At 53.6% G+C, this 27,687-nt stretch overlaps 1 protein-coding gene across 1 annotated transcript; it reads right to left on the reverse strand.

The window, feature by feature from the left end:
• Positions 1-369: 369 nt before the first annotated feature.
• Positions 370-27,601, reverse strand: akt1s1 (AKT1 substrate 1 (proline-rich)). Its single transcript, XM_070861829.1, has 5 exons — positions 27,481-27,601; positions 15,721-16,208; positions 8,161-8,244; positions 7,538-7,692; positions 370-4,302 (listed from the first exon to the last, which is right to left on the reverse strand). Exons 2-5 carry the CDS (start codon positions 16,187-16,189, stop codon positions 4,159-4,161), a joined length of 852 nt encoding a protein of 283 aa, XP_070717930.1. The 5' UTR covers positions 16,190-16,208; positions 27,481-27,601; the 3' UTR covers positions 370-4,158.
• Between the last annotated feature and the right edge of the window lie 86 nt (positions 27,602-27,687).

The raw sequence follows: 27,687 nt of genomic DNA on the forward strand, positions 1-27,687 counted from the left end.
GGGGATAAGCAGCCAGGAGTGAATGTCAAGTGCCAGCAGCTTCACCTTGCACAGATGCCGAGCGGGTGCAGATATCTGGAGCCGGGTCAGAGCAAAACCCCGCCCACCCTGGAAATCTGAATTTGCTCGGCTCCAGTTGGATCAGGCCCGGGTTCCAGATTTCCAAGCACCGGTTCCCCCCTCTCTCTCTTTCTTTCACCCCTCTCGTTCTCTCTTTCACCCCCCTCTCTTTCCCCCCCTCTCTCTCTCTCTCTTTCCCCCCCCCCAATCTCCCTCTCTCTCTTTCACCCCCCCTCTCTCTTTTCCTCCCTCTCTCTCTTTTTCCCATCTCTTTCTCTCTTTCCCCCCTCTCTCTTTCTCTTTTTCCCCCATCTCTTTCTCTTTTTCCCCCTCTCTCTCTCTCTTTGCCCCCCTCTCTATTTCTCGTTCTCTGTCCCTCTCCCAGCTGATTCTATGGCCACTATTGACTGAGCCCTCGGGTCGGCTGGGTTCGACAATGGGCATACTGTTTCTCCTTGCCAGCTCACCATGTGGCCAAAGAGGAGAAAAACAAAACACGCTGGCTTCCAAACCACCAAAGTGTTGTGAAGCAAGACATTTAGAGCTATGAGCAGGTGGCTACAGAGTGCAGCGGGAAATAAGCCATCGAAAAAAGACAATCAATTGAGACGTTTGCACGAATATTTGCATAGCAAAGTCATTCCTCAGCTGGAACCACCAAACCCTCTTCAGAGTCGGTGACAGTCACTGAAGGGGCCGGATTGGGGGGGGTGGGGGGCATGAATGCTACAATGAACACCAGGCAACGATCAGTTCCTATGGCAACGCAAGCAATGGAAGCATTTTAAAACGAGGGCGAGTTGGCCCCAGCGGTTGCTGAATGCTTAGGGCGGTGCGGTGACCATCGACCCCGCCACACCGCCCTGGGCATCGATCCCACCGCACTGCCCTGGGCATCGACCGGCCGACCCCGCCACACCGCCCTGGGCATCGATCCCACCGCACTGCCCTTAGCATCGACTGGCCGACCCCGCCACACTGCCCTGGGCACCGACCCCGCCACACTGCCCTGGGCACCGATCCCACCGCACTGCCCTGGGCATCGACCCCGCCACACTGCCCTGGACATCGACCGGCCGACCCCACCACACCGCCCTGGGCATCGACCCCGCCGCACTGCCCTGGGCATCGACCCCGCCGCACTGCCCTGGGCATCGACCCCGCCGCACTGCCCTGGGCATCGACCCCGCCGCACTGCCCTGGGCATCGACCGGCCGACCCCGCCGCACCGCCCTGGGCATCGACCCCGCCGCACTGCCCTGGGCATCGACCCCGCCACACTGCCCTGGGCATCGACCCCGCCACACTGCCCTGGACATCGACCGGCCGACCCCACCACACCGCCCTGGGCATCGACCCCGCCACACTGCCCTGGGCATCGACCGGCCGACCCCACCACACCGCCCTGGGCATCGACCCCGCCACACTGCCCTGGACATCGACCGGCCGACCCCGCCACACCGCCCTGGGCATCGACCCCGCCACACTGCCCTGGGCATCGACCGGCCGACCCCGCCACACTGCCCTGGACATCGAACCCGCCGCACTGCCCTGGGCATCGACCCCGCCGCACTGCCCTGGACATCGACCCCGCCGCACTGCCCTGGACATCGACCGGCCGACCCCGCCGCACTGCCCTGGGCATCGACCCCGCCACACCGCCCTGGGCATCGACCCCGCCACACTGCCCTGGACATCGACCGGCCGACCCCACCACACCGCCCTGGGCATCGACCCCGCCACACTGCCCTGGGCATTGACCCCGCCACACTGCCCTGGACATCGACCGGCCGACCCCACCACACCGCCCTGGGCATCGACCCCGCCACACTGCCCTGGGCATCGACCCCGCCACACTGCCCTGGGCATCGACCGGCCGACCCCACCACACCGCCCTGGGCATCGACCGGCCGACCCCACCACACCGCCCTGGGCATCAACCGGCCGACCCCACCACACCGCCCTGGGCACCGACTGGCCGACAACGACCCGCTTCCGAACTAAAACACAGTGATGACAGAGTCGGCAGTACCTCCTCGCACACGCAAAGGCCGCCGGTTAGAAACCACAGCGTGTCTCCCTGTTTCGACCGAGGCACGTAACCGTACCGTCTCGTACCGTCCCGCACGCACCTGCTGCTGGGGGACGCTCGCGCATCCGTGCGCACAAACGCACCCCAATCCTCAGGTCGGGGGGGGGGGGTGGGGAGGGGGGTCGCGATCTACTCCTTTGAGCTCACGGGACAACGCGGCAGAGACTGCCATCCCTTCCCCCCCCCCACACATGCACGCTCACAACGCCTCCCGCAAGCGGCCCCGTCTACACAGGACGGTGCCCACCGCTCCGGAGCCGAGCCGCGCAGAAGGCAGGCGGCACTCGCCCGGGTGTAGTGCAGCAGCCAGCGCGCTAGCGGGGCACGGCAGCAAGCGATGTACGTGCTCGCGGACTGGGGCCGGGACACACGAGGCCAATGGACTTCCCAATCTGACAAGAGGGCGAGCAGACCTGGATTTAGGCTGCGGTACTTGCTCACTCCGCCTCAGAAACCGCGCCCGGGACCGACTAACGCAGTAAACACAGAGTGAAGTATTTGCAAGAGCCGCAATGCCAAGCACCTCGACAAACTTTGGACACTCAGAACCCGCTGATTTGCCTCGAATGAGGCAGTCAAGAGTTCCGCCCACTGCCATGGTAAAGCTAATCTCACAGTCACATAGTCTCAAGATGCAAGTTAGATTTTTAAAAATACAAAAGATTAAAACAAGCGGCACGATCTTTAGGGGACGTGGCCCGAGGCACCAAATTCAAACACTTCTTGTGTGGAAAATGATCAGATCCTTAAAAAAGGGTCGCGCTCGCTGGAAAACCCCGCGGAAGGACGTGCGGGGGCCCTGCGCTCTCCCGCTGTGGCGTTCAGAGGGGAGGGGCGCGCTCGAGCGACAACGTAGTTGATCAGGAGGAGGGAGGGGTTTGTTCCCGGCTGAAGCAATTCAGATCGGGACCACTGACAAAACAGTCTTGAGCAAGACTGACTTGAACAGTGTGACGTTTTTGCTGGTTAGGGTTGGTTGGGGTTGATGGGGGTTACTCCTTGGAGTAGATTTCGCCCCCTCCACCCCCCACTTCATTTTCACCCCAACAGTTTGGGTATTTTTATTGAAATGGACGAGAGTGTTAAAATTCTGGCCTTGTATGTGTGTGAGTGCGCACGCGAGATGAGCACAAGGTTGGGCGGGACTGGGATGCACGCCATAGCTGAATAGCCCGCAGATGCTCACTGCCATTTCCCCCCAGTCCTACCGAGATGGAGGTGTGTGTTGAGATCCCAGGGTTTCCAAATAAACAATTTAGTCTAGTCGGAGCTCCTAAACATGAACCACGTTCGTGTGTGTGTGTCAGAATATAAAAGGGAGAGGCTCGGCTTGGGTTGTTCCAAACAGAGAGAGAGAGAGAGAAAGAGCATGCTGGGAGAAGAAAGACACACAAGGACACGTCGGAACATTAACAGCGGATTCTCGGGAACTCTGCTTCTCACATAATGCTTTTACCAGAAAAATATACTATAAACTTTCTTGCTTTTTGTTTTGTTGTCTTCGACGTGAAAAGTTACAGAAATCAACTCGCGAGGCAGTCTTTCGTCGTACACAACCTTAATGCTACATGAAGTGCCCAGACCACCAACGGCCCAAGGCCAGCGATTACTTTCCTTTGCGGGAAGCGTCTCTGTAGTGTGTGGGGAGGTGGGGAGGGGGGGGGGGTGGTGGGCAGGAGGCTGGGGGGGAGGGAGGGATGGGCGGGGGAGGAGAGGGAGGGATGGGCGGGTGAGGGGAGGAGGGAGGGATGGGCGGGGGAGGAGAGGGAGGGATGGGCGGGGAAGGAGAGGGAGGGAGGGACAGACTGGCGAGGGGATGGAGGGATAGGCAGGTGAAGGGAGGGAGGGAGGGAGGGATGGGCATGCAAGGGGAGGGAGGGATGGGCGGGGGGGAGGGATGGGCTGGCGAGGGGGAACGGGGTTGGGGGGGGGGGGGAGAGAAGGAGGGATGGCCCGGCAAGGGGAGGGTCAAGGGTCGGGAGGGGGTCGATTGGTTGAAAAGTGCTTCAATACTTCCGATAGGGTTTCTGAAAGTCTCCGGTGTTGAGTCGGGGGCGAGGCAGGTCGCCAAACATCTCGGTGCCGTCGGTCACACTCATGGCCAACGCTTTCATGCTAGCTGCGATCTTATCCAAGTCTGGCGACGGCAACTGCAGACAAAGAAAGAAAGACTTGCATTTATATAGCGCCTTTCACGGCCACCGGACGTCTCAAAGCGCTTTACAACCAATGAAGTACTTTTTAAAGTGTAGTCACTGTTGTAATGTGAGAAACGCAGCAGCCAATTTGCGCACAGCAAGCTCCCACACACAGCAATGTGATAATGACCCAGATAATCTGGTTTTTTTTGTTATGTTGATTGAGGTGTCAAATTTATCTGTTTTGTCTTATAATACTCCTGTGAAGCGGCTTGGGACGTTTTACTACATTAAAGGCGCTATATAAATAAAAATTGTTGTTGAATAAATAAATATCGGCCATGACACCGGGGATAACTCCCCTACTCTTCTTCAAAATACTGCCTGTGGGATCTTTTACATCCAAGACGGGGTCTCGGTTTAACATCTCATTTGAAAGACAGCACCTCCAACACTGCAGCACTCCCTCAGTACTGCCCCTCCGACAGAGCGGCGCTCCCTCAGTACTGCCCCTCCGACAGTGTGGCACTCCCTCAGTACTGCCCCTCCGACAGTGCGGCGCTCCCTCAGTACTGCCCCTCCGACAGAGCGGTGCTCCCTCAGTACTGCCCCTCCGACAGTGCGGCACTCCCTCAGTACTACCCCTCCGACAGTGCAGTGCTCCCTCAGTACTGCCCCTCCGACAGTGTGGCACTCCCTCAGTACTGCTCCTGCGACAGTGTGGCACTCCCTCAGTATCAGAGATTTACGTGCTCAATCCTGGAGTGTGACTTGAACCCACAACCTTCTGGCTCAGAGGCGAGAGTGCTACCCACTGAGCCACTGGCTGACACTAATGCTACCCCAGCCGGGATCAGGTAACTCAGGGACAGATTGAGAATCAAACCTAGAATCCTCTGGCCCACAAGACTCAGTACTAGGATCTGAAATTTCAGACTCAACCTACAGTTCCCTGCTGTAATCAGCTCCCGCTGATCAGATAACAGCCTTGCTCGAAAGTTAGAATCTCAAGGGCCACTTACAGAAACAAGTTAAAGGTCAAGCAAGACCAGAGTTGCACATAAAAATCAGAAGCTTTTGTCCGCCTGCAACAGAACTCTGGACGATCATTTCTAAAATTAGGAACAGGAGGAGGCCATTCAGCCCCTTGAGCCTGTTCTGTCAATCAATTACATCAGGGCTGATCTACATTGACGAATTCCTCCAGCAAAGCCGACTGTAGAATGTCAAAGTTATCAATAGACCAAGAACCTGAATCCCACATTACCCTACGACCACTTAGTCCGGACATTCAATCCTCCTGCCCTCTTCCGGCACGGAATCGAGGGGTGGAATTACCTATCCCAAACTGACCCAAACAATTAAATCCCAGCTTTTGGAAATTGTTGCTCAACTAAGGGACCTCCGAACAAATCCTATTTACAACAACAACTTTTATTTATATCGCGCCTTTAACGTCTCAAGGCACTTCACACGAGTGTTTACAAGAAAAAAAAAACAGATAACTTTGACACCGAGCCACACAAGAAGAAATACTGGCAGATGAGCAAAAGCTTGGTCAAAGAGGTAGGTTTTAAGAAGCGTCTTAAAAGGATGAGAGAGAGGTAGAGAGGTTTAGGGATGGAGTTCCAGAGCGTGGGGCCCAGGCAACAGAAGGCACGGCCACCGATGGTTGAACGATTATAATCAGGGATGCTCAAGAGGGCAGAATTTGAGGAGCGCAGACATCTCGAGGGGGATTGTGGGGCTGGAGGAGGTTACAGAGATAGGGAGGGGCGAGGCCATGGAGGGATTTGAAAACAAGGATGAGAATTTTGAAATCGAGGCGTTGCTTAACTGGAAGCCAATGTAGGTCAGTGAGCATAGGGGGTGATGGGTGAGTGAGACTCGGTGCGAGTTAGGACACGGGGCAGTGAGCACAGGGGGTGATGAGTGAGTGGGACTTGGTGCGAGTTAGGACACGGGGCAGTGAGCACAGGGGGTGATGGGTGAGCGGGACTTGGTGCGAGTTAGGACACGGGGCAGTGAGCACAGGGGATGATGGGCGAGCGGGACTCGGTGCAAGTTAGGACACGGGGCAGTGAGCACAGGGGGTGATGAGTGAGTGGGACTTGGTGCGAGTTAGGACACGGGGCAGTGAGCACAGGGGGTGATGGGTGAGTGGGACTCGGTGCGAGTTAGGACACGGGGCAGCGAGCACAGGGGGTGATGGGTGAGCAGGACTCAGCGAGAGTTAGGACACGGGGCAGCGAGCACAAGGGGTGATGGGTGAGCGGGACTCGGTGCGAGTTAGGACACGGGGCAGCGAGCACAGGGGGTGATGGGTGAGCGGGACTCAGCGAGAGTTAGGACACGGGGCAGCGAGCACAAGGGGTGATGGGTGAGCGGGACTTGGTGCGAGTTAGGACACGGGGCAGCGAGCACAGGGGGTGATGAGTGAGCGGGACTTGGTGCGAGTTAGGACACGGGCCAGCGAGCACAAGGGGTGATGGGTGAGCAGGACTCAGCGAGAGTTAGGACACGGGGCAGCGAGCACAAGGGGTGATGGGTGAGCAGGACTCAGCGAGAGTTAGGACACGGGGCAGCGAGCACAGGGGGTGATGGGTGAGCAGGACTCAGCGAGAGTTAGGACACGGGGCAGCGAGCACAAGGGGTGATGGGTGAGCGGGACTTGGTGCGAGTTAGGACACGGGGCAGCGAGCACAGGGGGTGATGAGTGAGCGGGACTTGGTGCGAGTTAGGACACGGGCCAGCGAGCACAAGGGGTGATGGGTGAGCAGGACTCAGCGAGAGTTAGGACACGGGGCAGCGAGCACAAGGGGTGATGGGTGAGCAGGACTCAGCGAGAGTTAGGACACGGGGCAGCGAGCACAGGGGGTGATGGGTGAGCAGGACTCAGCGAGAGTTAGGACACGGGGCAGCGAGCACAAGGGGTGATGGGTGAGCGGGACTTGGTGCGAGTTAGGACACGGGGCAGCGAGCACAGGGGGTGATGGGTGAGCGGGACTCAGCGAGAGTTAGGACACGGGGCAGTGAGCACAAGGGGTGATGGGTGAGCGGGACTTGGTGCGAGCTGGGACATGGCAGCCGAGTTTTGGATCACCTCGAGTTTACGTAGGGTAGAATGTGGGAGGCCAGCCAGGAGTGCACTGGAATAGTGAAATCTAGAGGTAAGGAGGCCTGGATAAGGGTTTACACTACCATACCCTTATAGCGTAACAATAATGCTGGAGAGAAAGCATCTTACCCGTTCCTCGTTCTCCCCATCAGCAAGTTTCTTTGGTTTTAGATCTTTGAATCCCCAGATGGGGACCGACACGGGCAGGGACTTGGCATACTGGTGATATTTTGCTTGGGAGAACGTTTGTTGACGGACAGGAAGTTCCTCGCTCAAACTGCCATCTGTAGGGCACAGGCAATGGACAAAGCAAGCCATCAGCCACATCCAATTCATACCGGACCATTGTGGAATCCACAGCACTGCGTTGTGAATACACTGGACCCACTGTCCTCCGTGTGTGGGTCACCGATGCATCTCCTGGGTCGCCGCCCCCCCCCCCCCCCTCCCCCAAAAAGCCATACCCAACGAGCCAACCAACAGTCTTGCCTGCATCACGTCATCAGGAGCCAGTTCCACCCAATGGGCCCCTCGAGCCTGCTCCGCCATTCAATGAGATCATGGCTGATCTTCTACCTTAAACTCCACTTTCCCATCCGATCCCCACATCTCTTGGTCTCCAAAAATCTATCGCCCTCAGCCTTGAATATACTCAACGACTGAGCACCCACAGCCCTCTGGGGCAGAGAATTCCCAAGATTCGCCACCCACGCAGCCTACACAGGTCAGCAGTCCAGAACCTGTATACCTACCATCCGTGCTCTCTCCGTCCAGGTCAGATTCAAAGAAGGGCTCGCAGTCCTGACTGGTCGATTCCTCGTCCATTGTGAACATGGCTGGAAGTGGGAAAAGGAAGAGAAACAAATCTAGTTAGCCTTTTAGTGGAAAGGCTGGTGTATAACACTCCAGAGATTGCAGTCAACACAAAACTGGGATGGGGGTTGGGGGTTGTAGTTGATACAGAGGAGGACGGAGACAAAATACAGGAAGACGTTAATAAACTTGCAGAAAGGGCATGTAATTGGCAAATGAACATCAATACAGACAATCATGAGGTGGTACATTTTGGCAGGAAGAATAAGGAGGCCACATACCCTTTGAAGAATAAGTGTCTAAATGAGATCGAGGGACAGAGGGATCTGGGGTACGGATACACAAAGCACTAAAAGTAGCGACGCAGGTTCATAAGGCCATAAAAAACAAAACCAAGCACTGGGGTTTATTTCTATAGGGATAGAATTGAAAAGCAGCGAAGTTATGTTAAACTTATATAGCTACAGTGCTGCCTAACATCGTAAACTGTCCCAAAGACCCTTCACAGGTGCGTTGTGACACCGAGCCGCATAAGGAAAAATTAGGGCAGGTAACCAAATGCTCGGTCAAAGAGGTAGATTTTAAGGAGAGTCTTGGAGGAGGAGAGAGGTGGAGGATTATGGAGGGAGTTCCAGAGCCCGAGGGCCCAGGCAATAGAAGGCACCACCAATGGCAGCATGATTGAAATCGGTGATATGCAAGAGGCCAGAATTGGAGGAGCGCAGAGATCGGAGAGGGTGGTAGCACTGGAGGGGATTACAGAGATAGGGAGCGGGCAGGGCCACGGAGGGATTGGAAAAATTTAAAGAATGCAGCATTGCTGGAATGGGAGCCAATGGGGTGGGGGGGGGGGAAAGAGTGGGAAACGGGTGCCAATGGGAGGGCAGGTATGGGTGCCAATGTGGGGTATGGGTGTCAATGGGAGGGGGTACGGGTGCCAATGGGAGGGGTGGGTACGAGTGCCAATGGGAGGGGGGGCGTACGAGTGCCAATGGGAGGGGGGGCGTACGAGTGCCAATGGGAGGGGGGCGTACGAGTGCCAATGGGAGGGGGGTGTACGAGTGCCAATGGGAGGGGGGGTGTACGAGTGCCAATGGGGGGGGGGGGGGGAGAACGGGAGCCAATGGAATGGTGGAGTGGGGGGGGGGGGGAGGGGAAACGGGAGAACGGGCCTGGATCCGGGCAGAGTTGGACACGGAGGTAGGTATCAGCGCTCGACAGGATGGTGGACCAAGGAGGGCGGCACATAAACAAGGCGTATCGGAAAGTCGGAAGGCAGGAGACAGGGTAGAAGTACTGAGGGGAAGATTTCCACAACAGAGGTTACTCTGTGGACAGGCGAACTACTTTCATTGCCAGCACCATCTATGCTGCAATGAGATTTACACAAACTTGCTGTTGAAATCTGTGCTGTATTTGCTGTTTAAGGGTTTGTTTTCTTTGGAACAGAGGAGGCTGAGGGGAGACCTTATTGAGGTGTAGAAAATTATGAGGGGCCTGGATAGAGTGGATAGGAAGGACCTGTTTCCCTTAGCAGAGCGGTCAACAGCCAAGGGGCATAGATTTAAAGTAATTGGGGGGAGGTTTAGAGGGGATTTGAGGGTAAAAACAGAGAGACAGACTATTATCTGAATGGTGACAGATTAGGAAAAGGGGAGGTGCAATGACCTGGGTGTCATGGTACATCAGTCATTGAAGGTTGGCATGCAGGTACAGCAGGCGGTTAAGAAAGCAAATGGCATGTTGGCCTTCATAGCGAGGGGATTTGAGTATAGGGGCAGGGAGGTGTTGCTACAGTTGTACAGGGCCTTGGTGAGGCCACACCTGGAGTATTGTGTACAGTTTTGGTCTCCTAACTTGAGGAAGGACATTCTTGCTATTGAGGGAGTGCAGCGAAGGTTCACCAGACTGATTCCCGGGATGGCGGGACTGACCTGTCAAGAAAGACTGGATCAACTGGGCTTGTATTCACTGGAGTTCAGAAGAATGAGAGGGGACCTTATAGAAACGTTTAAAATTCTGATGGGTTCAGACAGTTTAGATGCAGGAAGAATGTTCCCGATGTTGGGGAAGTCCAGAACCAGGGGTCACAGTCTCAGGATAAGGGGTAAGCCATTTAGGACTGAGATGAGGAGAAACTTCTTCACACAGAGAGTGGTGAACCTGTGGAATTCTCTACCACAGAAAGTTGTTGAGGCCAATTCAATAAATATATTCAAAAAGGAGTTAGATAAAGTCCTTACTACTAGGGGGATCAAGGGGTATGGCGAGAAAGCAGGAATGGGGTACTGAAGTTTCATGTTCAGCCATGAACTCATTGAATGGCGGTGCAGGCTCGAAGGGCCGAATGGCCTACTCCTGCACCTATTTTCTATGTTTCTATGGAAATGTTTTCACCCAGAGGGTGGTGGGGGTCTGGAACTCACTGCCTGAAAGGGTGGTAGAGGCAGAAACCCTCACCACATTTAAAAAGTACTTGGATGTGCACTTGAAGTGCTGTAACCTACAGGGCTACGGACCGAGAGCTGGAAAGTGGGATTAGGCTGGGTGACTCTTTGTCGGCCGACACACACACGATGGGCCTCCTTCCGTGCTTTAAATTTCTCTGATTCTATGAAACATTAGATGACAGCCTAGCAGCTAAGCTTAAGCACTGAAAGTCCCCACTAATTCAGTAGAGGCGGACGAGGTATATTCATGTAGGACTTCCCAGAAGAGCTCTTCCAATTCCTGACTAGACTGCGCGAGTCTAAGTGGGCTCCTTCTGCCCTGCTCCAGTAAACCATATGCCTTTTTATTATGCAACACCTCATAATGGGTGGCCCAGTCACAGACATTCAGAAATCCTTTATTTATCTTTGAGTTCCCAGACCGAGCTACCGCAAGTGTCTAGAAGTTGGAGGCGTGGAGATTGTGCAGAATTGGCTGGTCTTGCTCCAGCTCTATAGTATCAGCCATGGCTCAGTGGGCAGCACTCTCACCTCCCAGTCAGAGGGTTGTGGGTTCAAGCCCCAGCTCCAGAGGGCTGGAGCACAAAATCTAGCCCGACACTCTAGTGCAGTGCTGAGGGAGTGCAGTGCTGAGGGAGTGCAGCACTGTCGGAGGTGCCGCCTTCAGGAATAGACATTAAATCGAGCCCGCCCCCCCCCCCCCCCCCCCCCAACGTCTGCTCTCTCAGGTGGACGTAAAAGATCCCACAACACTATTCAACGAAGACCAGGGGAGTTACCCCCCGGTGTCCACATTGTCAGACTGCTTGTCCGACATCCAGTTCTGGATGAGCAGAAATTTTCTCCAAAGCCATTGTTTTCGGTCCCTGCCACAAACTCCGTTCCCCAGCCACTGACTCCATCCATCTCCCCAACTTATGTCTGAGGCTGAACCAGACTGTTTGCAACCTTGCTGTCATGTGTGATCCTAAAATGAGCTTTCGAACACATATCCGCAGCATAACCAAGACCACCTATTTCCACCTCCGTAACATCGCCTGTCTCCGCCCCTTGCCTCAGCTCATCCACTGCTGAAGCCCTCATCCATTCCTTTGTTACCTTTAGACTTGACTATTCCAACGCACTCCTGGTGGGCCTTCCACATTCTACCCTACGTAAACTAGAGGTGATCCAAAACTCGACTGCCCCATGTCCTAACTCGCACCAAGTCCCGCTCATTGCCCAGTGTCCTAACTCGCACCAAGTCCCGCTCACCATCACCCCCTGTGCTCGCTGACCTACATTGGCTTCCGGTTAAGCAACACTTCAATTTAAAAATTCTCCTTATTTTCAAATCGCACGATGGCCTCACCCCTCCCTATCGCTAATCTCCTCCCCCCCCCCCCTGCGCTCCTCTAATTCTGCCCTCTTGAGCATCCCTGATTATAAATCACTCCACCATCAGTGGCTGTGCCTTCTGTTGCCTGGGCCCCAAGCTCTGGAACTTCCTCTCTAAACCTCTCTTTCCTCCTTTAAGACGCTCCTTAAAACCTACCTCTGTGGTCATCTGCCGTAATTTCTCCTTATGCGACTTGGTATCAAATTTATTATCTCATAACACTCCTGTAAAGCACTTTGGGATGTTTCACAAGGTTAAAGGCACTATATAAATACAAGGTGTCGTTGTAAAGCGGTTTAGAATGTCTCGAGGTTGTAAAAAGTGCTATATATACACAAGTTCTTCCTTTAACCCATGGGGTACTGAGGTCTGGGACACCGGATGGGGCCTCATATCCAGCCTTCAGCTAACACCTTACAGCAGCTGACACCCTCTCGCCTCGGCTCCTTCAGCTACATGCCAGGCATCTATCTTCGGCTATGTAAAACGGATCTACACTGTACAACTGTCCTCCGGCTCGCTACACCTATCTACATGGTACACCAAGTGCAGGGGACATGGTGGAGAAAGACTGAAGATTAAGCAGGAGGTGACCAAGATATTCTTAGCTTGAAAGCTATATTCTGAGACTTAATCCCAAGTGAGGATGGGGAGAGGAAGAAGGGAGGGCAGGTTTATCCAGACAGCCAAGTGCCCCGATTTAAACCTGACCCAGTTATACCAGTGCAATGGCATGCAGGTTGTCGTCGTCTATTCCCGATTAGGAGCTCTCCTCCGTCTTGTGAAAGACGATTCAGTGTTATGCAGCTTACATCACACCTCGCGCTGGGACAATCCGATTCAGCACAGACAGGGATGCATGCACTTTTGCTCATTGGCACCAGTCGGAATGCAGAGAGTTTGCTCATTGGCACCAGTCGGAATGCAGAGAGTTTGCTCATTGGCACCAGTCGGGAAGTAGAGAGTTTTGCTCATTGGCACCATTCGGGAAGTGGAGAGTTTTGCTCGTTGGCACCAGTAGGAATGCAGAGAGTTTTGCTCGTTGGCATCAGTCGAGAAGTGGAGAGTTTTGCTCGTTGGCACCAGTTTGCTCGTTGGCACCAGTCGGGAATGCAGAGAGTTTGCTCGTTGGCACCAGTCGGGAAGTGGAGAGCTTTGCTCGTTGGCACCAGTCGGGAAGTGGAGAGTTTTGCTCGTTGACACCAGTCGGGAAGTGGGGAGATTGGTTCCGTGGATCGGTTACAGTACCGTCACTGGAGATCTGTGGTGGGTGCGCGCATTCAGGCAGCGCAACAACATTTTCCTTCTTGGAGGAGTGGTTGGGGGGGGGGGGGGGGGGGGTTTCTGAATGGGAAACTAGATTGTGTTTCAATGGATGCTCCAATCGGCAGGTTTAATGTAGAGAGGGACCCGAGAAACTCGCTAAACGGTGAAGGAGAAAAAAAAAATTGCAAGAGTTACAGGGAAAGAGACGGGCAGTCAGACTAACTGGTTGCTCTTCGATGGGCCAAATGGCCTCCGTCTGCAAAGCTATTCGGTTCCATTCTTCTGTCTGAAGGTCACTGCATGTGATAATTTCGGTGTGTGAAATATTTCTCCCCAACATCACTCCTAAATTTAGATTTTACTACATTGAACCCATGTTCCCTTATCCTACTCTCATAATTTAAAAAGTGACAGTCTGGGTTGATATTTCTCCATCCTCTCAACTAGCTTGCATAGCTCTCAAGTTTGCCTCCATGCCTGGCTGAATAGTTCATGCAGCTCAGATATTTGACATTAGTCAGCACAAAGATCAAGGCTGGCACTGTCAGAGGGGCAGTACTGAGGGAGCGCCGCACTGTCGGAGGGGCAGTACTTGGGGAACGCCGCACTGTTGGAGGGGCAGTACTGAGGGAGCACCGCACTGTCAGAGGGGCAGTGCTGAGGGAGCGCCGCACTGTCGGAGGGGCAGTGCTGAGGGAGCGCCGCGCTGTCGGAGGGGCAGTTCTGAGGGAGCGCCGCACTGTCGGAGGGGCAGTTCTGAGGGAGTGCCGTACTGTCGGAGGGGCAGTTCTGAGGGAGTGCCGCACTGTCGAAGGGGCAGTTCTGAGGGAGTGCCGCACTGTCGAAGGGGCAGTTCTGAGGGAGTGCCGCAGTGTCGGAGGGGCAGTTCTGAGGGAGCGCCGCACTACTGAGGGAGTGGGGCACTGTCAGAGAGGCAGTACTGAGGGAGCACCGCACTGTTGGAGGGGTAGTACTGAGAGTTCGCTGCACCGTCGGAGGGGCAGTACTGAGGGAGAGCAGCACTGTCGGAGGGGCAGTACTGAGGGAGCGGAGCACTGTCGGAGGGGCGGTACTGAGGGAGCGCCGCACTGTCGGAGGGGCGGTACTGAGGGAGCGCCACACTGTCGGAGGGGCAGGACTGAGGGAGCGCCGCACTATTGAGGGAGTGGTGCACTGTCGGAGGGGCAGTACTGAGGGAGCACCGCACTGTCAGAGGGGCAGTACTGAGGGAGTGCCGCACTGTTGGAGGGGCAGTGCTGAGGGAGCGCCGCACTGTCGGAGGGGCAGTTCTGAGGGAGCGCCGCACTGTCGGAGGGGCAGTTCTGAGGGAGTGCCGCACTGTCGAAGGGGCAGTTCTGAGGGAGTGCCGCACTGTCGGAGGGGCAACACTGAGGGAGTGCTGAACTGTCGGAGGGGCAGTACTGAGGAAGTGCTGTACTGTCGGAGGGGCAGTACTGAGAGTTCGCTGCACCGTCGGAGGGGCAGTACTGAGGGAGAGCAGCACTGTCGGAGGGGCAGTACTGAGGGAGAGCCGCACTGTTGGAGGGGCAGTGCTGAGGGAGTGCCGCACTGTCGGAGGGGCAGTTCTGAGGGAGTGCCGCACTGTCGGAGGGGCAGTTATGAGGGAGCGCCGCACTGTCGGAGGGACAGTGCTGAGGGAGTGCCGCACTGTCGGAGGGGCAGTTCTGAGGGAGTGCCGCACTGTCGGAGGGGCGGTACTGAGGGAGCGCCACACTGTCGGAGGGGCAGGACTGAGGGAGCGCCGCACTACTGAGGGAGTGGGGCACTGTCGGAGGGGCAGTACTGAGGGAGCACCGTACTGTCAGAGGGGCAGTACTGAGGGAGTGCCGCACTGTTGGAGGGGCAGTGCTGAGGGAGCGCCGCACTGTCGGAGGGGCAGTTCTGAGGGAGTGCCGCACTGTCGGAGGGGCAGTTCTGAGGGATTGCCGCACTGTCGGAGGGGCAGTACTGAGGGAGAGCAGCACTGTCGGAGGGGCAGTACTGAGGGAGCGGAGCACTGTCGGAGGGGCAGTGCTGAGGGAGTGCCGCACTGTCGGAGGGGCAGTTCTGAGGGAGTGCCGCACTGTCGGAGGGGCAGTTCTGAGGGAGTGCCACACTGTCGGAGGGGCAGTTCTGAGGGAGTGCCGCAGTGTCGGAGGGGCAGTTCTGAGGAAGCGCCGCACTACTGAGGGAGTGGGGCACTGTCGGAGGGGCAGTACTGAGGGAGCACCGCACTGTCAGAGGGGCAGTACTGAGGGAGTGCCGCACTGTTGGAGGGGCAGTACTGAGGGAGCGCTGCACTGTCGGAGCGGCAGTACTGAGGGAGCGCTGCACTGTCGGAGCGGCAGTCCTGAGGGAGCGCTGCACTGTCGGAGCGGCAGTACTGAGGGAGCACCACACTTTACCTGAAGGATCGTTTAAATTGCATCTGTCCACTTCTCTCTCGATCTCGGAAGCTGTCGTCTCGTCGGTTTCCGTCGCTCCCAGGTCACAGTCCGTCGCCGATCCTGGCTCCACCAGCCCCCGATCTTCGGCCGAAAAGCCCCCCTTGCCGTAGATGGACGGGTAGCTCTTGGAGAAGGCGTCCTCGGCCGCGTCTTCCTCCGCCGCCTTGCCACTGGCGCCCCGCACCGGGATGGCGCTGCTGGCGTAGGCCGACGTCTTGTGGAAGACGGCGATGTCGTCCAGGTACTGCTTGGTGGCGTCCGACAGGGCGCCTGTGCCGTGGACCGCGTAGGCGAGGTTGGACTGCAGCTTGGGCCGGTAAGCCGTCAGGAGCACCGCGTCGTTGCCCGTCTGCTTGCGGTACTTCTCCACGGCGCAGACCAGAGAGTCCCAGCTCTCCCGGTGATTGTCAACCATGTCAGTCATCATCCTGGACCCGTGTAGCTGCCTGCGGAAGAGAAGACACAGTTGGCACATGTTTCAGCAGCTTTGGAAACAGTACGTGCCACGAGAAGTGGGCCCCGGCTAGAGTAACATGTTCCATTTTGGGCACCACACTTTAGGAAGGATGTCAAGGCCTTAAGAGAAAAAGATGTAAGACTTGCATTTATATAGTGCCTTTCACGACCACCAGACGTCTCAAAGCGGATCAAGGCCAATTAAGTACTTTTTGGAGTGTAGTCACTGTTGTAATGTGGGAAACGTGGCAGCCAATTTGCGCACAGCAAGCTCCCACAAACAGCAATGTGATAATTGTTACGTTAAGATATACAGTCTTGTGGAGTTATTCTAAAGGTCAAACTGTTGTGACCTTGGTCCCTTTATTGTAACTCCAGAGTGAGGAGGTAGCATGGTAGACTGCCTTTTATACCCGCTTGCCCAGGGTGCACAGGTGACCCTTGGGTCTCCCACAGGTGCATTCCCTAGTGGCAAGTCTTACACATTGGTAATGTTTACATACATAATAATGATGACCAGAAAATCTGTTTTTGTTATGTTGATTGAGGGATAAATATTGGTCCCAGGACACCGGGGATAACTCCCCTGCTTTTCTTCGATTATAATGCCATAGGATCTTTTACGTCCACCTGAGAGAGCAGACACGGGCCTCGGTTTAGCTTCTCATCCGAAAGACGGCACCTCCGATAGTGCGGCGCTCCCTCAGCACTGCCCTGGGAGTGTCAGTCTGGAGTGGGACTTGAACCCACAACCTTCTGACTCAGAGGCGAGTGTGCTGCCCACTGAGCCACGGCTGACACTGTCACGTGCAGAAGAGATTTACTAGAATGGTACCAGAGATGAGGAACTTCAGTTATGTGGAGAGGCCGGAGAAATTGAGATTGTTCTCCTCAGAGTAGAGAAGGTTAAGAGGAGATTTGATAGGTGTTCAAAATCATGAGTGGTTTTGAGAGAGTAAATAATGACAAATTGTTTCCAGTGGCAGGAGGGCTGGTAACCAGAGGACACCGATTGAAGGTATTTGGAAAAAGAACCGGGGGGCGCGGAGATGAGGAGACCCTTTTTACGCAGCGAGTTATTGCGATCTGGAATACGCTGCCTGAAAGGGCGTTGGAAGCAGATTCAACAAGAACTTTCAATAGGGAATTGGATATATATACTAGACGGGGAAGAGGGCAACTGGATTGGACGTCACCATAATCCAGGCCACTGATTGGAGCGTGAGCAGATACAGCAGGAGCGGCGAGGTCGGGGCGAATGAGCGGCGAGAGAGTGTGGAGGGATGTGATTGGGGCCCAGGAGAGGCGAGGGGGCAGCACGGACCAGCCCACACTGCGATATGTGTGTGCACTTGGTCTGTGCAGCAGAGCAGGTCTCCAGTCGTCCTGGGTAACCTTTGCCACTGGACCAAGACCTAGCTCTGTTGAGCCCGTGTGGTGGCTGGTGTGCAACAGCCACCCCACATTAAAAAAATCCACGCACAGGCATCTTCCACCCTTCAACATGTAGTTCAGGACCTGGAATATCAGGTCCTTCATTGAAACACCAGTGAACTGATCCCTTTTTGGTGGAAGCAAGTCATCCTCGATATGAGGGATCGCCTAAGAAGGAGAAGGGGAAACATTTCAGGGCTATGGGGGTAGAGCAGGGCAGTGGGATACAGGCACGATGGACTGAATGGCCTCCTTCTGTGCTGTACGATTCTATGAAACTCGCTGTCAACTGTACCAGGCTAATTGGAGGGTACGTAGAGAGTGAACATTGCAAAGAATTTTTTCTTAGTCGTGGCTCAATGAGTAGCGCACTCTCACCTCAGAGTCAGAAGGTTCAAGTCCCACTCAAGACTTGAGCAGATAATCTAGGCTGACGCTCCCAGTGCAATGCTGAGGGAGTGCCGCACTGTCAGAGATGCCGTCTTTCAGATGATATGTTAAACCGAAGCCCCGTCTGCTCTCCCAGGTAGATGTAAAAGATCCCACAGCGCTATTTCGAAGAAGTATTAGTATTAGGCAGTCCCTCGTATTGAGGATGACTTGCTTCCACATCAAAAAGGGATGAGTTCACAGGTGTTTTACTGAGGGACCTGACATTCCAGGTGTCGAACTACATACTGAAGGGTGGAAGATGCCTGTGCGTGGATTCTTTTAACGTGGGGTGGTCGTTGCACACCAGCCACCACAACAAGCGCAGGGGAATTATCTCCGGTGTCCTGGGACCAATATTTAACCCCTAAACCAACATCACTCAGATGAAATGGTCATTAACTCATTGCTGTTCGTGGGACCTTGCTGTGCGCAAATTAGCTGCCACGTTTCCCACATTACAAATCTATAATATGACTGTGTGCACTTTTTCCCATTTATAGATTGCTAGGTCTCCATTTATAATGGAAACTGTCCTATGTAAACGGTCACGCTGTAATGACACCCTCCTACCAGTGGAGGCAGTAAAGCTCGCAGGCCAGTTTTACACGGCACAGCTCCATCCACTTAAATCATGCATCAAGAGGCAAATTCACTGCTGGGACTGGTGGGAAGATTAATTTCTTTCACCCCCACCAACCAAAAAAAAAAAGACCCATACCCAGAGGTTCTGTCTTAACAAAAGGACACACTTTCAATAACAACTTGCATTTATATAGCGCCTTTAATGTAGTGAAAAGTCCCAAAGCGCTTCACAGGAGTGTTATGAGATAAAAATGTTGACACCGAGCCAAATAAGTAGAAATTAGCGCAGATGACTAAAAGCTTGGTCAAAGAGGTAGGTTTTAAGGAGCGTCTTGAAGGAGGAAAGAGAGGTAGAGAGGCGGAGAGGTTTAGGGAGGGAGTTCCAGAGCTTGGGGCCCAGGCAACAGAAGGCACGGCCACCGATGGTGGAGCGATTATAATCAGAGATGCTCAAGAGGGCAGAATTAGAGGAGCGCAGACATCTCAGGGGGGGGTTGTGGGGCTGGAGGAGATTCAAATATATCGTAGGCAGTCCCTCGGAATCGAGGACTTGCTTCCACTCTAAAAGTGAGTCCTTTGGTGGCTGAACAGTCCAATACGAGAGCCACAGTCCCTGTCACAGGTGGGACAGACAGTGGTTGAGGGAAAGGGTGGGTGGGACTGGTTTGCCGCACGCTCCTTCCGCTACCTGAGCTTGGTTTCTGCACGCTCTCGGTGACGAGACTCGAGGTGCTCAGCGCCCTCCTGGATGTACTTCCTCCATTTAGGGCGGTCTATGGCCAGGGACTCCCAGGTGTCAGTGGGGATGTTGCACTTTATCAAGGAGGCTTTGAGCTTGCCCCAGTGCTTGGAGGAGATTAGAGAGATAGTGAGGGGCGAGGACATGGAGGGATTTGAAAATAAGAATGAGGTACAGATTTAGGACTCTTTCAGATGGTTAACCTGATTGGACGAGTTTAAGTGAGTAGCAATTTTATTAACTCAAAACTGGTGCCAAAGTTTAAAAAAAAATTCTTGGCAAGTGGGACATCAAAGCTCCTTGGAGGAAAGGTTACTTACATCAGTACAGGAATACATTTAGCCAGTGGGATCAAGTTACAGCAGTCCACGGAGATCAGATGCAGCCAGTTAAACAGCTAGCAACGGGAGGTACAGGCGATGGGAGATTGGGGGTTGCCTATTTTGGTTTTTCAGTCCTTGCCGTTAGCAAATCACCTTGCACTAACTTAGCAAGCTGGAAGTGTGAAAAAGGGACAAACTAGCATTTATATAGCGCCTTTCACCATCTCAGGGCATCTCAAAGCACTTTACAGCCAATTTGAAGTGTAGTCACTGTTGTAATGTGGGAAACGCGGCAGCCAATTTGCACACAGCAAGCTCCCACAAACAGCAATGTGATAATGACCGTATAATCTGGTTCTGTTATGTTGATTGAGGGATAAATATTGGCCCCAGGACACCGGGGACAACTCCCCTGCTCTTCTTTGAAATAGTGGCCGTGGGATCTTTTACGTCCACCTGAGAGAGCAGACGGGGCCTCGGTTTAACGTCTCATCTGAAAGACGGCACCTTCCAACTCTGATTGGAAGTATTCGAGGAGGTTTCATCACATGACCTCCCGCCTTCCGACACGGCTGAAAATAAAAGCCAATGGCAGGAGAGCACAGGACTGGGCTGAGTCGCGCCGCCCTCCGAGGTTCAATAGCCTTCCAATAGTCACTGTTGTAATGTGGAAAAGGCGACAGCCAAGTTGCGCACAGCAAGCTCCCAAAAACAGCAATGTGATAATGATCAGATCATTTGTTTTTAGTGATGCTGATTGAGGGATAAATATTGGCCCCAGGACACCTGGGATAACTCCTTTGTGCTCCTTTGACACCCTTTGTGACAAAGGTAAACTATCACCCCTCGTCTTTCTGGACCTCTCTGTAGCCTTTGACACAGTTGACCACTCTATCCTCCTCTAACACCTCTCCACCATCGTCCAGCTGGGTGGGACTGCACTCGCCTGGTTCCATTCTTATCTATCAAATTGTAGCCCGAGAATTTCCCGCCCCCGCATCGTTACCTCTGGTGTCTCCCAAGGATCTATCCTTGGCCCCCTCCTATTTCTCATCTACATGTTGCCCCTTGGCGACGTCAGTTTCCACATGTACGCTGACAATACCCAGCTCTACCTCACCACCACTTCTCTCGACCTCTCCACGGTCTCTAAATTGTCAGACTGCTTGTCCGACATCCACAGAAACATAGAAAATAGGAGCAGGAGTAGGCCATTCGGCCCTTTGAGCCTGCACCACCATTAAATATCATGGCTGATCCTCTTTCTCAACACCATATTCCCACTTTTTCCCCATACCCCTTGATGCCGTTTGTTTCTAGAAATCTATCTATCTCCCTCTTAAATATATTCAGTGACTTGGCCTTCACAGCCTTCTGTGGTAGAGAATTCCATAGGTTCACCACCCTCTGAGTGAAAACATTTCTCCTAATCTCGCTCCTAAATGTCCTACTGGATGAGCAGAAAGTTTGGGGGGGGGGGAGGGGCTGGAGGAGGTGACAGAGATAGGGAGGGGTGAGGCATGGAGGGATTTGTCAACAAGGATGAGAATTTTGAAATTGAGGCGTTGCTTAACTGGGAGCCAGGAGTGATAGGTGAGCGGGACTTGGTGTGAGTTAGGACACGGGGCACAGGGGGTGATGGGTGAGCGGGACTCGGTGCGAGTTAGGACACGGGGCAGCGAGCACAGGGGGTGATGGGTGAGCAGGACTGGGTGCGAGTTAGGACACGGGGCAGCGAGCACAGGGGGTGATGGGTGAGCAGGACTGGGTGCGAGTTAGGATACGGGGCAGTGAGCACAGGGGGTGATGGGTGAGTGGGGACTGGGTGCGAGTTAGGATACGGGGCAGCAAGCACAGGGGGTGATGGGTGAGCAGGACTGGGTGCGAGTTAGGATACGGGGCAGTGAGCACAGGGGGTGATGGGTGAGCGGGACTGGGTGCGAGTTAGGATACGGGGCAGCAAGCACAGGGGGTGATGGGTGAGTGGGACTTGGTGCGAGTTAGGACACGGGGCAGTGAGCACAGGGGGTGATGGGTGAGCGGGACTGGGTGCGAGTTAGGACACGGGGCAGCGAGCACAGGGGGTGATGGGTGAGTGGGACTCGGTGCGAGTTAGGACACGGGGCAGCGAGCACAGGGGGTGATGGGTGAGTGGGACTTGGTGCGAGTTAGGACATGGGCAGCCGAGTTTTGGATCACCTCTAGTTTACGTAGGGTAGATTGTGGGAGGCCGGCCAGGAGTGCGTTGGAATAGTCAAGTCTGGTGGTAACAGAGGCACGGATGACGGCTTCAGCAGCGGATGAGCTGAGGCAAGGGGCGGAGACGGGCGATGTTACGGAGGTGGAAATAGGCGATTATGCCAAATGTGGCACCAAGGTTGTGAACAGTCTGGTTCAGCCTGGGTCAACCGTGTCGAAGGCTGCAGACAAGTCAAGGAGGACAAGGAGGGATCATTTGCCTTTGTCACAGTCACACCAATGGTGGTTATACTAGTGCCGAGGGAGTCTGCCTCTTCAGGGAAGGATACTTGCACCACACTAACTGCTTTATACTGTCCTTTTGGAACCAACATTCAAAAATCCTCAGCACAGCACAATTGGAAGATAAAAGCACGGCAGGGTGAGTCTGCCAGGGGTGGGGGAGAGGAGAGAGAGAGAGAGTGTACAGAAAGCAAAGTTACCTCTTCCAGACTCAAATATGTCAATGCATTCAGTAGACAACCACAATTCAGAAGTAATTATTGGGTAAGAATTGTTTTTAAGAATCAAAATTCGTCTACATTACAACCCCAGAACATAACCTGTTTCCAATTTTTACAGCAAAGAGGCTGCAGTTATGTGGCAGCTCTGGTTCAGTGGGTGGCCCTGGTTGTGGATTCAAGTCCCAAGCCAGAGACTTGAGCGCATCACCTTGGCTGACACTTCAGCGCAATACTGAGGGAGTGCTGCACTGTCAGTGGTGCTGACATTCGGGTGCACCGTTAAACCCAGGCCTCAGGGGTCCTCATAGGTGGGTGTCAAACGGCCCACAGTACTAGTTTGAAGAAAGGGAGTTCTCCCCCGGTGTCCCGCCCATCTGTTACCTCTCAAACAACATCACTACGTTCTGGTCAGTATCACACTGCTGCTTGTGGGAGCTGGCTGTGCGAAAATTGGTGTGTTCCCTACATTACATCCTTGACTACACCTTAAAAATACTTAATTGGCTGAAAAGAACTTTCGGACGTCCTGAAAGGCACTATAGTTCTTTCTTTTATAGAAGCTTTGGCAGCTCTGAACACGAGGCAAACTCCCCTAATAGTCTTTGAATTGGTCAACAGGATCTTTTACATTCACTTGAACACAAGAACACAAGAAATAGGAGCAGGAGGCCGCCATTCGGCCCCTCGAGCCTGCTCCGCCATTCAATAAGATCATGGCTGATCGTCACCCTCAACTCCACTTTCCCGCCCGATCCCCATATCCCTTGATTCCCTTAATATCCAAAAATCTATTCACTTGAACAGACAGAGACTTCCCTCAGTTTAACGTCTCAGACAAAAGAGACAGCACCTCTGACAATGCAACACTGCTTCAGGGCTGCACTGAAGTGTCAGTGTAGATCATGAGCTCAAGTCCCAGTGTGGGGCTTGAACCCACGACCTTCTGTCTCAGGTGAGAGCGATACCCCATCAAGCTAAAACATATTGTAGAGCATGAACAAGTGAGAAGAACACAACAGCATATCACCCCAATAAGAAAGAAAGAAAAAGACTTGCATTTATATAGTGCCTTTCACAACCACCGGACGCCTCAAAAGCGCTTTACAGCCAATTAATTGCTTCTTGGAGTGTAGTCACTGTTGTAATGTGAGAAACGAGGCAGGCAATTTGGGCACAGCAAGCTCCCACAAATAGCAATGTGATAATGATCTGTTTTTTATTGACATTGATTGAGGGATAAATATTGGCCCTAGGGATAACTCCCCTGCTCTTCTTCGAAATAGTGGCCACGGGATCTTTTACATCCACCCGAGAGGGCAGACGGGGCCTCGGTTTAACGTCTCATCCAAAGTCGGCACCTCCGACAGCGTAGCGCTCCCTCGGCACTGCACTGGGAACATCAGCCTGGATTTTTACGCTCATGTCAGCTGTGGCTCAGTGGGTACCACACTCCCTTCAGAGTCAGAAGGTTGTGGGTTCAAGTCCCACTCCAGGAACTTGAGCACATAAATCTAGACTGACACTCCCAGTGTAGTGCTGAGGGAGTGCTACACTGTCGGAGGTGCCGTCTTTTGGGTGAGACGATAAACCGAGGCCCCGTCTGCCCTCTCGGGTGGACGCAAAAGATCCCACGGCCACTATTTCGAAGAAGAGCAGGGGAGTTATCCCCGGTGTCCTGGGACCAATATTTATCCCTCAATCAACAGAACTAAAACAGATTATCTGGTTGTCATCACATTGCTGTGTGTGGGAGCTTGCTGTGCACAAGTTGGCTGCTGCATTTCCCACATTACAACAGTGACTACACTCCAAAAGTACTTCATTGGCTGTAAAGCGCTTTGAGATGCCCGGTGGTCGTGAAAGGCGCTATATAAATGCAAGTCTTTCTTTTCGTTCTGGAGTGGAGACTCGCACCCACAACCTTCTGACTCAAGAGGCAATCCGATGCAAATCTCAACACTCTCCAGTTCTGACGAAGGGTCACCAGCCCGAGACGTTAACTCTGTTTCTCTCTCCACAGATGCTGCCTGACCCGCTGAGATTTCCAGCATTGTCGGTTTTTATTTCAAGATTCCAGCATCTTTGCTTTTGTAGTCTAATTAAAGGTTGGTTGAAGATTGTCTCCCTCTCTCGTTCACATGGCCTCAAACATCTACTGGCCAGGTAAGTCACGACAAACAAGCCTCAGGTGCAGTCCCCTCCCTCTGCAAGAGACAAAGCAAAACTGGAGCAAGAGGGAGGAGTAATGGAGGTCAACTTTAAACAGTCCCTCCATGGGGCAGCTGTGGAAAGAGGAGGAGAAGGGTCAGCTCCTCAGACAGCATGAGAGAGGGTCCAAGTTTGGACACAAGAAATAGGAGCAGGAGTAGGCCATTTGGCCCCTTGAGCCTGCTCTGCCATTTAATAAGATCATGGCCAATCTGATCATGGTCTCAGCTCCACTTCCATGCCCGCTACCTTTATTCCCTTATTGCACCAACGTCAGTGTTCTCGATCAGGCCAACATCGAAGCACTGACCACACTCGACCAGCCCTGTTAAGCAGGCCATATTGTTCGCAGACTCTCAAAGCAAGCGTTCCACTCGGAACTCCTACACGGCAAACGAGCCAAAGGAGGGCAGAGGAAACGCTTCAAGGGCACCCTCAAAGCCTCCTTGATAAAGTGCAACATCCCCACCGACACCTGGGAGTCCCTGACCAAAGACCGCCCTAAGTGGAGGAAGAGCATCCCGGGAGGGCGCTGAGCACCTCGAGTCTCGTCGCCAAGAGCATGCAGGAAACAAGTGCAGGCAGCGGAAGGAGCGTGCGGCAAACCAGACTCCCCACCCATCCTTTCCTCCAACCACTGTCTGCCCCACCTGTGACAGAGACTGTAATTCCCGTTTTGGACTGTACAGTCACCTGAGAACTCACTTTGAGTGGAAGCAAGTCTTCCTCGATTCTGAGGGACTGCCTATGATGCTGAATTCCACTTCCCTGTCCGCTCCCCTTTATCGCTCAAAACTCTATCTTAACCTTAAATATACTCAATGACCCAGCCTCCACAGCTCTCTGGGGCAGAGAATTCCACAGATTCACCACCCTCAGAGAAGAAATTCCTCCTCATCTCCGTTTTAAATGGGCGACCCCCTTATTCTGAAACTATGTCCCCTAGTTCTCGACTCCCCCACGAGGGGAAACATTCTCTCTGCACCTACTGTGTCCAGTCTCCTCAGTATCTTATAGAAACATAGGAAAGAGGTGCAGGAGTAGGCCATTCAGCCCTTTGAGCCTGCACCACCATTCAATACGATCATGCGACTTCAGCACCCCATTCCTGCTTTCTCTCCATACCCCTTGATCCCTTTAGCTGTAAGGGCCACATCTAACTCCCTTTTGAATATATCTAACCAACTGGCCTCAACAACTTTCTGTGGTAGAGAATTCCACAGGTTCACCACTCTCTGAGTGAAGAAGTTTCTCCTCATCTCGGTCCTAAATGGCCTACCCCTTATCCTTAGACTGTGACCCCTGGTTCTGGACCTCTCCAACATTCTTCCTGCATCTATCCTGTCCAATTTATATGTTTCTATGAGATCCCCTCTCAATAAAACTTGATCTTATTGAATGGCGGCGCAGGCTCGAAGGGCCAAGTGGCCTACTCCTGCACCTATTTTCTATGTTTTTATGGTGCGAGTTAGGATACGGGAAATTGCACAGATTTACTGAAAGAAGAAATTCCTCCTCATCCCCTTATTCTGAGACTGTGCGCCCCTCGTTTTAGTTTCCCCCGATGAGTGGAAACATCCTCTCTGCGTCCACCTCGTCGAGCCCCCCCACCCTCCTCCTCCTCCCCTCCTCAAAGTATCTTATATCTTTCGATAAGATCACCTCTGTTTCTATATCTAACGAACTGGCCTCTGCGGTAGAGAATTCCACAGGTTCACCACTCTCTGAGTGAAGAAGTTTCTCCTCATTTCGGTCCTAAATGGCTTACCACTTATCCTTAGACTGTGACCCCTGGTTCTGGACTTCCCCAACATCGGGAACATTCTTCCTGCCTTTAACCTGTCCAGTCCCGAATGAGAGGTGATCTTATCGAAAGATATAAGATACTTTGAGGAGGGGAGGAGGAGGAGGAGGAGGAGGAGGAGGGTGGGGGGGCTCGACGAGGTGGACGCAGAGAGGATGTTTCCACTCATCGGGGGAAACTAAAACGAGGGGCGCACAGTCTCAGAATAAGGGGATGAGGAGGAATTTCTTCTTTCAGTAAATCTGTGCAATTTCCCGTATCCTAACTCGCACCATAAAAACATAGAAAATAGGTGCAGGAGTAGGCCATTCGGCCCTTCGAGCCTGCACCACCATTCAATATGATCATGTCTGATGATTCGCCTCAGTACCCCATTCCTGCTTTCTCTCCATACCCCTTGATCCCTTTAGCCATAAGGGCCATATCTAACTCCCTTTTGAATATATCTAACAAACTGGCCTCAACAACTCTCTGCAGTAGAGAATTCCACAGGTTCACAACTCTCTGAGGGAAGAAGTTTATCCTCATCTTGGTCCTAAATGGCTTACCCCTTAATCTTAGACTGTGACCCCTGGTTCTGGACTTGCCCAACATCGGGAACATTCTTCCTGCATCTAACCTGTCCAGTCCCATCAGAAGGGGGTTAGATATGGCCCTTACGGCCAAAGGGGTATGGAGAGAAAGCAGGAAAGGGGTACTGAGGTTGAATGATCAGCTATGATCATATTGAATGGCGGTGCAGATTCGAAGGGCCGAATGACCTGCACCTATTTTCTATACTTCTGAACCCCAAATATGAGTACAGGCCCCCCTCAAAACCTGCTCAAACTATCTTCATAAGTCAAACCCCCCCACCCACCCAATCTCCTTCATCTCAGGAATCAACCTAGTGAACCTTCTCTGAACTGCCTCCCAGGACAGCAGTCAGTGAGGAAAGGGGGCCACCACAGAGTGCCAAGCCAAGGGTGGGAGTGAGAGGGAGGAGGATTGAGCCCCAATTCTCAGCCCCTCTCTCCCCCCCAAAGCCCAGCTCCTTACCTGTCCCTCCTGAAGCCTTCTCACAGCCAGACCCACCGACGCACGGCCACGTCGTCCGATGTCATCACGCCGCCCGCCCGTCCGCCCGCGACGTCAGACGCCAACCCTCTATTTTTGCGGAGATTATCTTTTTGAGAGATTTGTGTTTTTCGCTCCTCTCGGCCGCAGGGGGTTGCAAAATGTGGATTAAAATGGTGCGGCGGCGAC

Source organism: Pristiophorus japonicus, chromosome 19 (genome assembly GCF_044704955.1).
Source record: "Pristiophorus japonicus isolate sPriJap1 chromosome 19, sPriJap1.hap1, whole genome shotgun sequence".
Classification (NCBI taxonomy): Eukaryota; Metazoa; Chordata; class Chondrichthyes; family Pristiophoridae; genus Pristiophorus; species Pristiophorus japonicus.

Coding starts and splice junctions, on each gene's coding strand:
- akt1s1 (XM_070861829.1), bottom strand. CDS start 16,189: ATGATGACTGACATGGTTGACAATCACCGGGAGAGCTGGGACTCTCTG. Junction 8,245..15,720: donor CAATTTAAACGATCCTTCAG/GTAAAGTGTGGT, acceptor TCCCACTTCCAG/CCATGTTCACAATGGACGAG. Junction 4,303..7,537: donor ATGGGGAGAACGAGGAACGG/GTAAGATGCTTT, acceptor CTTTGTCTGCAG/TTGCCGTCGCCAGACTTGGA.